General features: G+C 33.8%; 2 protein-coding genes and 1 pseudogene across 2 annotated transcripts; all 3 read left to right on the forward strand.

Moving 5' to 3' along the window:
- Positions 6,160-9,828, forward strand: LOC18586625. The gene is made up of 2 exons (XM_018128662.1): positions 6,160-6,548; positions 9,479-9,828. The coding sequence occupies exons 1-2, from the start codon at positions 6,273-6,275 to the stop codon at positions 9,611-9,613; spliced, it is 411 nt and encodes a 136-aa protein (XP_017984151.1). The 5' UTR covers positions 6,160-6,272; the 3' UTR covers positions 9,614-9,828.
- LOC18586626 lies at positions 10,652-11,304 on the forward strand. The gene has a single exon (XM_018129239.1). It carries the CDS (start codon positions 10,675-10,677, stop codon positions 11,242-11,244), a length of 570 nt encoding a protein of 189 aa, XP_017984728.1. The 5' UTR covers positions 10,652-10,674; the 3' UTR covers positions 11,245-11,304.
- On the forward strand, positions 11,089-12,440 carry LOC108660434 (annotated as a pseudogene).

Consider the following 12,512-nt stretch of genomic DNA (forward strand, 5'->3'; position numbering starts at 1 on the left):
AACTCATTCAAAATTGTGACTTTTGGCATTTCGAATGAACATCCCATCATCAGTAATTCAAATAACATTTCCATTTATGATTTAATTTTTAACCATCATATTGATTTTTAAATTTTCTATTAATTAATTAACCATATGTATATATATATATATATATATATATATATATATATATATATATATTAAAGAATGAATTCACTAACATGTTAAGAATATCATTAAAATGCAACGCATAAATAACAGCCCAAAAGGAATAAATTCAAATAAGTCCATACCTAGCTTGGGCTTAGATTGAACCAATGGATTTGGGTTTTAAAGTGTGAATCTCCACTTGCCTACTCCTTTTTTTTTACCTTTTTCTTTTCTTTTTTTTTTATGTTTTTCCTCTTTACTAAAACACAACATTTTGTGCTATTAAGCAATAGCCCCTCCTTGCTTTGATATGACGCCATTTGGATGCTTCCACTTCCAAACCCTATGTATTTAAACAAAAATAAAACCCTAGCTCAATTTTTTTTGCCTTGGCACTTTCTCTCTATGCGACGGCTCTCCCTCCATCACTAGACTTAAAACTACTACCTCTTTTTCCAATTACTTTTCACCGTCGCAAAGTTAAAACAAACTCCTCTTACTTCTCCCTCATTCCTTTTAGCTTTTTTTTCCTTTTCAGTCAATTGAAACCTTTGTATGCCTCCCTAAGACTACAACCTGAAGGCCAATCTACTTAAGCATCAAAAACCATATCTTTTTCCCTTCTTCACTATAAATAAAAAATGAAAATCCTCTAAGGATTTTGGCTAGACTGAAACCCTTTGCATTTCCTTCTATTTGGCTATCTCTAGATATTTTGTTTTGTTGAGTTTCTTGTGTGGTGAATGGTTGTCAAGAATAGGTTTTCTTTGGAAGATTTTGATTTTGAACAAAAATGGCTTTTTTGGGTTTGTGAAAATTGGTCCCTCTCTAGGGTTTTCTATTGTGAAATTAAGCGCCCCCCCCCCCCCCCCTCGCCCCCTTTTGATTTGGGAAAAGGGTAACTAGAAGGTGTTGGGGATACAATTATGGTGGCAGACATGGCCTGCCAAGCGCAATTCTCATGCCTAGTTTGGTGCACCCGCACCTTGTCTGTTTGTTGGGAATGTTTTTTTGTCTCCATGCCCAGCTCATCCTTTTCTTCTTTCTTCTTTTTTTTATTTTCTTTTTTTTCTCTTTTTTTCTTTCTTTTCTTTTCTCTCTTCTTTTTTATTTTTTGATTTTCAAATCTTTTGTTATTTTTTAAAAAAAAAAATTGGTGTCTACAAGCATCATTACGGAACCTCGAGATTCAAGTTGGTCAACTTGCCAATTTATTAAATAATAAAGCTCAATGGATATTACCCAATGATACAAAGGTGAATCCTAGGAGAGAAGGTAATTAACAAGTTATGGTAATCACCTTAAGGAGTGGAAAAGAGGTTGAAAGTAGTGTTAAGCAAGCTAGATTTCAAGATAACCGTGTTGAGAATGAAATAGTGATTGAGACAACCAACAAGCAAATTCAAGAAAAGGAAGAAATGGCAACCCTACCACCACCATCTTTTCCTCAACACTTTCAGAAACAAAAGCTTGATAGGCATTTCCAAAAATTTCTCAAGGTATTCAAAAAGCTTCACATCAACATTCCTTTCGTAAAAGCTTTAGAGCAAATGTTGTCATATGTGAAGTTCTTGAAGGAAATATTGACGAAGAAGAGGAAATTGGAGGATTTCAAGATAGTTACACTCACTGTGGAGTGTGACGTGATAATTTAAAACAAGCTTCGACCAAAGCTTAAAGACTTAAGGAGTTTTTCTATCCTTTGCTCAATTGGTAGTGTTAATTTCTCAAAAGTTTTGAGTGATTTGAGCGTCGGTGTCTCAATTATTCCTTTGTTTGTTGCTAGGAGACTTGGACTAAAGGAGATTCAACCTACGACAGTCAAATTGTAGTTAGCAAACAGGACAATAAGGCAATCCTTTGGGATTATAGAGGATGTCTTGATTAAAGTGGAGAAATTATACATTCCAATGGACTTCCTTGTTCTTGAGATGGAGGAGGATAGAGAGGTTTCGATCATACTGAGGCGTCCATTTTTGGCCATTGCAAGTGCACTCATCGATGTAAAAGAAGGCAAAATAACTTTGGAGTTGGAAATGAGGTAGTTGAATTTACTATTTTTAATGCAAATAAATCTCCTTCAACCACATATCATTGCTTTAAAGTGGACTTAATTGATGAAGGTAAAGATAATCTTACTCCACCACCTACAAATAAACAAGCACCAACTCTTGAGTTAGAGTCTTTCTCCTCAATGCAAGCATATGAAAAAGCAACATAGGTGTTTTCAATTTTTGGCAAAAATAAACTCCTCCTTTCTTTCATTCTTTTCTTTGGACAAGAATTCCATTGAAGATCTAATGAATCATTTCAAAGCAACATCTCATGAATATGATAAAATTGGTAAAATTAATTGAAGATTCCAAATGTGAAAGTTGGATGCGGTATTAAGTCACATCTAAGTCTTAATTTCCTGTCTTTTCGTTTATTCAAGCAGCAACAAGAGCATGTTTGTTCTCGAGGAATGAAACAAATCCTTTATAACAAATTTAAAAAAAAAAAAGAGAAAAACAAAAGAAGAAAAAGATTTAAAATAATAATATTCATACCAAGGAGATTGGTGAGAAAAAAAATAAAAAAGTTGTGACTCAAGAACTAAAAAACGCAGCTAGTGACGGCCGAATGGGGGGTTAGTAATGACCCTCGTCCCCTTCAAAAACAATTTTTAAATTTTATTTACAGTAGAATTATATTACAGTAATATAAAAATTATAGTACAGTAGAATTATTTCTGAATTATTCCTAAGCTTCATTGCCCAAGACTCCAAGATCTCACAACCAACTCACCTCTTGTTTGCCTCCAAACACAAAATCCTGACTCTGTTATTGAAAACAATCGAGGTTTTAACTTTTGGGCACAACAAGAATTGCCGATTTCGTCTAAGCTGCAAAACAGCGGCAAATTTAGATTGAAAACTGCTGGTGACAAAAAGGACGGTAAAAAGCTGCAACTACAACCAAAAGCAAGCCTAACGTGTAACGTTTTTCGGAGTTTATTTTAAAAAAAAAGGTTATGATATTCAGATTAGGACTCCACGTCGGTATCTGACGCGATTCAATGTTAATAAAACTCAGCATTAAAATAAAAGCGGGGCAGCAAAAGGAGAGAGGAGATCTCACTTTCTTTAAAACCCCAAACCAAGAAGTTTTATAACCGTTAAAACAACAATATCATACTCTGCACTCAAAAGCTCTACTCTATGTTGGTGACCAGCGGTCCGACCCTATGTTGCTTTTTCTCACTTGAATTAGTGCTAAATGAACACAGGTTATGCATATGGAACGCTTTTATATTATATTTTATATATATATATATAATTAATATTATTTTTTTATGGAGACAGACGTTACAGAAGAATATTTTCCAACTTAAATTTGTTTCACAGACAATTTATTCTTTTAATGAATATAAATCAAGTATCGAATTTTATTAAAAAGTATAGATCAATCACATTTACCAAAAAATTAATTTTTTGGTATCTCCTTTTTATATCAAACAATTAGATTTTTGAATTTGTACATTACCACCACGATTATACGTTGAAGTCAATGACTTCTTAGGTGGAAGCCTGAGAATTTTCTTCTTATTTTTCTCAATCTTTTTTAACAAGGAAGGGATAATAATTCTTTTCAGTGTTTTCCGTGTTTTCCTTAAATCAATTTTTTTTTCTTTACTTTTACAACCTCATCCTTTTACCTGACATTTTCAATGAACAAAACAAGACCTCAAGATTAATTCTTTTACTCTTATTGAGATCGTTGAACCCAAATCAACAAGTTCAATAATCAAAACAGAGAATTTCTAGCTACATTTTAAAAGCAATTAAAGTGGAAAAATCCCATTTTTATTGGTTTAAACAATTGTTCTGGCAAAAGGCCCAACAACTTTCTAGAGCTTTGCCAAGTATCTTCAGGAATCCTCCACTCTTTCCCCAAAACTCCGACCTTTGCCGCCACAGCTCACCTCCCCAGCCTTTTTCTCTTTTCAAACCATGGCTCGTAACGTTGAAATTGAGATCAAGGAAGAGAACCCAAAATTCCCTGGAAACTTGTTTTTAATCTTCACAAAGCTTCCCTTTAACAGGAAACGCAAAGCTGAAGTTGTGATTGAAAAGAAAGGTAATGACAAACCGTCTGCGGATGAGAAGAAAAGCAATAAGCCAGACGTGGTGAAGTTGTCAGAGCCACGGCCGGCAGTTCCTCCTCCAGTGAAGCTCGAGGCCGAAGAGCCTGGAATGACTTCGAGTCGGATAATTCTGTGGCAGGTGAGCTCTATCTCTTTCCGTGACCATGGCTTGCTTATTATCTATTTGTTTGGTTGATTAGAAGGGAAGGAGAGCGCAAATATGTGTACTGACACCAGTCGTTAATATTATCATTAATTGACAAAATATATTCATTTCATATCAGTTGTAGATGATTCATTAGTTAATATATAATTTTTTATTTAAAAAATATAATTTAAATTTGTTTTAATTAAAAAAATTATTTATTCTATAATCTGAAAACCAATGTGATTGTTTTGTATTAAACCAAAATATTAATAAGAGTTGGAATAAGTTTGAGATATAGGTATATATGTAAAAATGTAAATTCGTAAGGGATATCAAGATTTACTCAATTATTCATTAATGTAAAATTTTCATAAAAATATAAGGTATGTTAAAATGTAAATTCGTGAGTGATATTAAGATTTACTCAATTATTTACTAATGTAAAATTTTTATAAAAATATCAAAATCGAAATAAGTTCTGACTAAAAGACTCAGCAGCATTTCACTTGATAATCATATCTTTTAAATTGAAAATATGGGTATGTAAAATAAATTTTTATTTTCTTAAAAAGGGAAAGTTTAGATTGAGTGTGAAGCAAGGATTTAGTGTGAAGCAAGGATTTAGATGCTTCTGCTTCATTTGTCTATTTGTGGGGAAATGGGAGGTATGTCCAACCTCCAGTGTACTTTGGTAATGGTGTGAAGGAAGATACTATGCATGCTTTTGGCCTTTTTCTAAATCTAACATTTTGCTAAGCAATTTCTTAAAATCGGTAAACCCTTTTCTAGATTTAATTTCGGATCTATGATTTTCTCATCAACCTAGAAATTGTCTCTTTCTTTTGATAGCAATTACTTTTCAAACTTAATTTTTTCTTGTTAGATAAAATAATAAAATCATAATCTTAAGCAAATGACACGTTTGTATTCATGAACCGGACCACTCTCATTAGATGCATTGAAAAACCTTAGGCTAACACTTAAGTTCTATTTGTCTTGACACACTTATTTGTGTTATATTTATTATTGAAATATTTAGAAAAATGCGTATATTAACATTTAATATTCTTAAAATAGTATATTTTAAAATTTAAATTGAATAAAAATATTACTCTTTCCATCACACATTTAATGTCTTGATTTAATTTTTGTTGGTCAATTTTTCAACTTAGATCCGAATGATTTTAGATATGTTCTAGAATTAAATTTTAAATAAAATTACCTTATTCAGAGTTTTAAATGTTTAGTTTTTAAAATTTTAATAAATAATTATTTGAAAATAAAATATAATCAAAGTTGAAAAATTTTAATAAAAATTATACAAATCAAAACATTTTATATAAAACCAAAAGAGTATTTATTTATATAATAAATACTTAATATGTTTACATGGAAAAACTCCAAACATATTTATATTCTAATTAATTAGAGTTCAGTTGATTGCTTGAAAAGTTGGATAATACATTATTTTATTGTCATCGCTAATTATTAATTAATTTTGATCATTTTTTTTATAATTAAGTATGGATAAGTATCAGTTAAAAATAGTTTATAATAAAATTTTAAAAAAGAAAATTCATTCAATGCATAATTAATTCTTTTAAAAGATAATAAATTAATTACCATTTTTTCTACAAATATCAATTTTTTCCTCATTTTTCTAAGTCAAACTTGTATCGTTTCTTTTTTTTTTTCCTTCAAAATTTATTAAAGTCAAAAAATAAATGAATAAAAAAAACTCATTAAAAATTCTTCGAAAGCAAAGCACGTGCAATAAGCACGTGACCTCTCTGCTTTCTCCGCCGATGCAATGAATCAAAAACCCCTGCCTGCAGACTGCGGTTCGAAACAAGTCTATGCTAAGCAATGGCGGAAGCAGAGAACAAAGTAATTCTAACCAAAAATGAAAATTCTGTAGAACCCAAAAACATCTTCTCGATGTTACCCAGAATAGAGCTGAAGTTCCCTTTCTTTAACCAACCCGCCCAAACTCCTGAGGCTTCCGTTCAAAAAGAGGAAGAAGTTGAAAATCCGAAACCACCCTCTGTATTTCTAGGAAACCGCCAGAAATTTCCGCCGCCGCTGGACATGGAAGCTGAGCAGTGCATTGGGAGGACTTCTAACCCTATAGTTCTCTGGCAGGTATACTGCTTTTATTTATTTTTTTTTTCTGTTTTTTGGTGTTTTGGGTAACTAGATATAGTTAATAGAAGCAAATTTTGGTTGGTTTTGTCAAATATAATCTTTTTGTTCAGATTAAATTGAGTATGTTTGAAAGTTTTTTTTTTCTTTCTGGTTTTTTATAATGAGTTTGTGTTTGATGCACTGTTGTTGTTCATTTTTTCTATAGATTGTCAGTGAACCACACTTTGCCACTGAATTATAATAATTATATAATGAACGTGCGTCGAATAATAACTTTTCTATCATATATGGAGGAGTGGTTTTAACAGTGGTAGCAATATGTGCAGGAAGTAGAAAGAAATGAATAGGGTAGGGTAAATAGGAATTTCTGAATTAATGGCTAGTGCATAAAATCTAAAACCCTAGATTTTATATATTGTGGTTGACATTGTTAATATGTTCCATCAGAAAAAAGAGTAACTTTTGGACTCCTTCTTGAGATATGTTGTTGATCATAAATGCTCAATCTTTTAGCAGTGTCAATAGCAAAATAAGATGGAAACAATGAGGTTGACAACTTAAGTCTCTAGAACTTTAATGCTCTCTCCATTTCAAATTGAATGTCCACATTTGACTAGGCGTAGAGGTGAAGAAAATGCTTTGATGTTAGTGTTTTTAATATTTTTTAAGAAGAATTTTATATATATTGAAACATAGAAAAAGTAAGAGCTGTAAGTGTTCATAAAAGGAAAATAGATATAGTTTTGGCACGGCCAAAAAAAAATAGAGGGAATAGTTTGCAATGCGTCCTGGAAAGAGCCTGTAAATATGACTGTCTTTTAGTCATGTTGTTATAAAATTCTGCTGGAGCTCTGAAGATGTGCAGATCAAATTGGTTTTGTGAGTGCTTTGGTACAGATATGGGATGATGCAGGACATTTTTTGTTAATGGGTTGAAGTAAGACCAGATTGGTTCTGACAGGCTCACAGAATGTTGGGTTTCTTCACATGAAATGTGCTACTTGTAAAATCTTACTAGCTGCTTATGTTGTCGTTCAGATTTAAAAACTTAGTAATTTAGTTATTAAGTATATAAATAACTAAAAGTGATTAAGTTGCTTGGCTGTTGCCATAGTAGCCTTGTTTTCGAAAAAATTATAAAAGGCTGCTTAGAGTGGTTGGAGAATGTTCTTGGTAAGCTGGATTATTTCATAAGTCTTGTTATATAGCTTCCCAGTTGTGTAAGATGAATAGTTGCAGTATTCTGGTTAGAGGTGGCAAACAGGCAGGTTCGCCGCGGTCCGGTCGACTTTGGGTTCAAGTCACTTCGGGTTTGAGTCACTTCGGCAGGTCCCTTATGGTTTGGGCTAGTTTCATGCCATTTTAGATTTTATGTAAAATGTGACCATTTGAACATAATTTTCTGGTTTAGGCCCTTTTGGATTTCTTTGGGGTCGGGTCTTTGACTTTTTGGTCAACTTGGGTCTGGTTGGGTTCAGGCTCGGACATTTTCAAGTGGGTTTTTGGTTTCAGGTTTGTTTTGCCACCTCTAATTTTGGTTATTGGTTAATAAAAGATGATTGTATAATTTTATGTTTATTTCATAGCTTATAAACCAATGGAAGTTTAATAATCTTTTATGATTGGTAAATACTTGGAAGAATAACTAATAATATGATGAAGACCAGCAGGTTAAATTTTATTTCTTCATAAAAATATAAGTGAATATTCATGGGAGATTATTACTTTCTCTTATATAATTCCGTTCAAAGAAATGGCCTTTTCTACTTGCGAAAAGTTTCAAAAATGATTTATTTTGATTTTACTTGGAGGTGTCAGGATGTGACTTCTAAGAAGCAATACATGATCTCCAACCTTTAATGACCAGTTTATTGAGAGCTAAGATCCATTTCTAAGGGATTCCAACAATTTCTATTTTATAACATTCTTGTCATCCATTTTTCATTAATAATTTAGGATGATTGTATGCAAATAAGTTTTCCTAGCACCACACTTCCTGAGTTCCCCGCGCCATTGATTTTCCACTATGTCCGATTTGTCTATATTGTTAATTTGCAACCAAGCCACAGTTGTTGTCTTCGTTACCTCTTAGCCTAACTTTATACGTGTGCTTATTGATGTTGATCTTTCTTTATCGTTTAGCAATGTTGGCCTTATCTTGAGGTACAGGTTATACTTTTGAAACTGATTTCTATCCTTTTTATAAATGCTTTTCATTTTCTCTTTTCCCTCTTACTTTTCTCAGTTATACTTTTCACTCCATGTACCTTTTCTTCATTGTTTTTTATCAGATCCTGCCATGTCTTCATCATCTTTCGGAATTCTTACTGTTCATAGAGATGATTACCGAAAACTGGAATTAGTAAAATTAAATTGTTTGTCTGAAATTAGTAAAAATTTAGATGGTTTGTTTCCATGAAGCTATCTGAATTCTGAACCTTAAATACATCTGGTAGATATGTATCTGTTTGTAGATATATTTTCATAGGTATTTGCATTTGTGCATTTGACTAATTGATTGATACATGATCCCTGCTTAAAGAGCAGAGTTTGAATCCTCCTTCCCCAAATTAAATATATATATATATTTTCATAGGTATTTGTTTTACTAGTGTAATAGTTGGCTCTTTGCTGAATCATTGGAGGAGGGATTCCTACATTCCAATAGTTTGAAACTGCAAGTTATGTAGGTTCTCTCCATGCAGTTTTAGCTACACAGAAGAAATGACTACACTCCATCTGGACCACAGAGGCCACAGCCTCACTCCCTTCCATTAGTTTTTTGGTGGTGTCGTTTATCGAGTATGATAGGTTAACTGGCTTTTGGGGCTGTATATTGAACATGAACACATTGTTATATCCTTCACTCCGAACACCTTTTCACTTCAATAGGTGTGTTCTAATCAAATTAGTTAATATGCTGTCAGGTTTATGCCATTGGTGGTTTCTTTTTACTAAAGTGGATTTGGGCAAGATGGAAGGAAAGGAAGGAGATGGGAGGCAAGAAGGAATCATCCGACGATGAGCAGTCTCCAGCTGATGATGACTCTCAATATGTATGAAACATCCTTGGATTTTGTGTTTGTCAGACAATTTACATTCTGGACTTTAGGAGTTAATACTAAACTGGAGAACATGTCCTCCTTTCTGTTCCTAATGCTTAGCAACCAGAGTCCAGGCTTTATGAGTTACATCATTGCTCATCAGGTTTTGCCTCTCTTGTACAAGTTACTCATCAAATGCAGTTTCATGGCTGGTGTGTCTTGGGCCATTTTCACGGGTCTGAAGTCTAACTTTGAAGCAACTCAAATAGCTTTAAATTGAGTATGTTTTTTTAACAGGTATATGGATAGAATTGAGAAGAAGCTCATTGATCTTTGATTAGACACAGAAAATAACACAAAATTAAATCAAGTGTCAAATGATAATGCCCCAATGGGGGAAAATAAAATCACTTAATTTGTTAGCTATTTAGTAATTACATCAATTTATCACTATTTTCCACAACTTTTCAAGATCCCTTCTCCCCTGACTTTAAAGGTAAAATGAATATTGTCTATTTAATGTAAATTTCCATTTCATGCACTCAATTGTCATTTGTCTATTTAATTATCACATTAATATATTTAATTATTTCAATTAATACAACTAGTGGACATTTGAAAACTCTTTAAATTGACTTGTGGAAATAATTATATTAATTGTAACCTAATAAGCATGTTTATGGATTTTAAATGGCTCTAATATTTTCATATATATTATGTAACATTAACGGAAAAAAATTTTAAAAACTAATTTGCAAAATATTATCTGATTTTTTTAATTTAATTATATAGTAATATTTTGATATTTCTAATACCAAAAGAAATAAAAGTCTTTTATTGTAAGTTTTTTCTTTAACAAAAATGAAAAAAAAAGAAGTAAACATTTATAAAAAGCAGCAATAATTAAAAAGATTAAAATGGGACGTTTCTCCGTTTCGACGGAACCGTCACACCACTCGTCACGGAATTTTCATCGGACCACTCCTCCTTCCTCCTTCCTCCTTCCCATCTCCAAACGTCACTCAGTCACCTAACGCCCCTTCTAACGGCGTCGTCTCTCTAAGCCCCCATCCCCAACCATGTCCTGCCATGAGAACTTCTCCCTCATTCATGCCCACGCGCCTCCGACGCTCCCATCCGAAAATTCCATATCTCTTCTCCGAACCCCGACCACAATAAAGAAACCCGAACCCGAGTACCGCAAAGACAGCGAAGAGTGGTCGGACACGGCGCTCGCTTGTCTACTCGAGGCTTATACTGAAAAGTTCAACCAACTCAACCGCGGGAGAGATTGGGAGGAGGTTGCGGAAGCCCTTAGCGAAAGACGCGCCGGCGGCGCAGACGAAGATAGAGGGGAGAAGCAGAAGACAGGGAAGAGCGTGGAGCAGTGTAAGAATAAGATTGATAATTTGAAGAAAAGATACAAGGTGGAGCTGCAGAGGATTAGTGGCGGTGGAGGGAGTAGCCATTGGCATTGGTTTAAACAAATGGAAGCAATAATGGGGAATTTGGGGAGTTGCAGTAGTGGAAGAGGTTTGGAGGGTGAGGACAGAAGTGGGCTTTCTAATCTTGGCAAGCAAGCTACTAAGAGTTACTTGACTATATTCTTTGATTTTTTTTTTTTAATTGTTTCAATTGTGGTATTTTAAATGTACGCAACTGTATCTATGAAATTTAAGACTGGCTTATATATCATCACTCTCTTGCTACTTCAGTTGTTGACATAGTGGTAATTTTTTAAAATTTTATATCAGTATGATGGCAACGGTAATGAATTCGATGTTGCTTCAATCAGCTTTCGAGAAAGTAGGTGTTCAAACACGTATGCAGAGTGCTTTTGTGTTGCCGGAGGTCGCCGAGCCCTACAGCAGGTCACGAGCCATCCAACATCTTGAGAAAGGAAAAGTCGTCGTCTGTTTGGTGGCATTGGGGCTGGCACTGGGAATCCTCTCTTTACAGCAGACACAGCAGCAGCTCTGAGAGTTTCCGAGAGTACAACCCTGCCACACACACTGTTTGACTTTATATTTTCCTTTTCTTTTTTTTATTTCACATAACAAATGGTGAAATAGTTGTCGACATTCTATGTCAGGTGCGCTTCTTAAAGGTGCAAATGGTGATGGTGTCTATGATTGCCATTCTGATAATGGCAGTGTGGCACTGGATCGTATTTCTTTCAGGGAGGTGGTTTCCAGTGGATTTACATCTATGGACATGATGGCCATTACATACTGTGAAGAGAACGGAATTCCTGGTAATGTAATAGTTTAGTTGTACTCATTCCTTTGATTTCAACAAACATACCCTTTTGTATTTTCCTGAAATTTCATATGCTCTTTGTGCAGTTGTAGTATTTAATTTGCTTGAACCTGGGAATATTTCTAGAGCATTATGTGGAGAACGAGTTGGCACTTCGATTGACCAACAAGGAAAGGATGAGTCAGAACTGTAAATGAATTGGAAATACCACAGATCGATGATGCATAATGAAAAGAGCCTGCTTCATCTGTAATTCCATGGATCCATCCATTTGAAAAATCTACTGCTGCTGGCTAAGAAGGGCAACCATATTCAATAATATCCTGCATTTAGTCAGGAAACACTTCTGCAACATAAATGGGAGAGTGGGAGGATGTTCTATAGTCCCGCGGCATCATATTCCTGGAGTCGGAAAAGTTTCCATTCTTGTTTTTCCCCCTCCTTCCGCACCCCTACCACCTGTTTTGACATGCCCTTTTACAATGTTATTAGAGCAAGGTAAGAAATAGGTCATTAGCATAAAATGTAAACTATATACATATATATATATATATATAATATGTATTTGTATGGTTTATTTTACCTACTGTTTGGCGTGAAAATTTTACAGAAATGGAAGAACCCATCAAGTCTCACTTAAGCAGGTGCACAATTTCTT

Source organism: Theobroma cacao, chromosome 10 (assembly GCF_000208745.1).
Source record: "Theobroma cacao cultivar B97-61/B2 chromosome 10, Criollo_cocoa_genome_V2, whole genome shotgun sequence".
In the NCBI taxonomy this organism is placed as follows: Eukaryota; Viridiplantae; Streptophyta; class Magnoliopsida; order Malvales; family Malvaceae; genus Theobroma; species Theobroma cacao.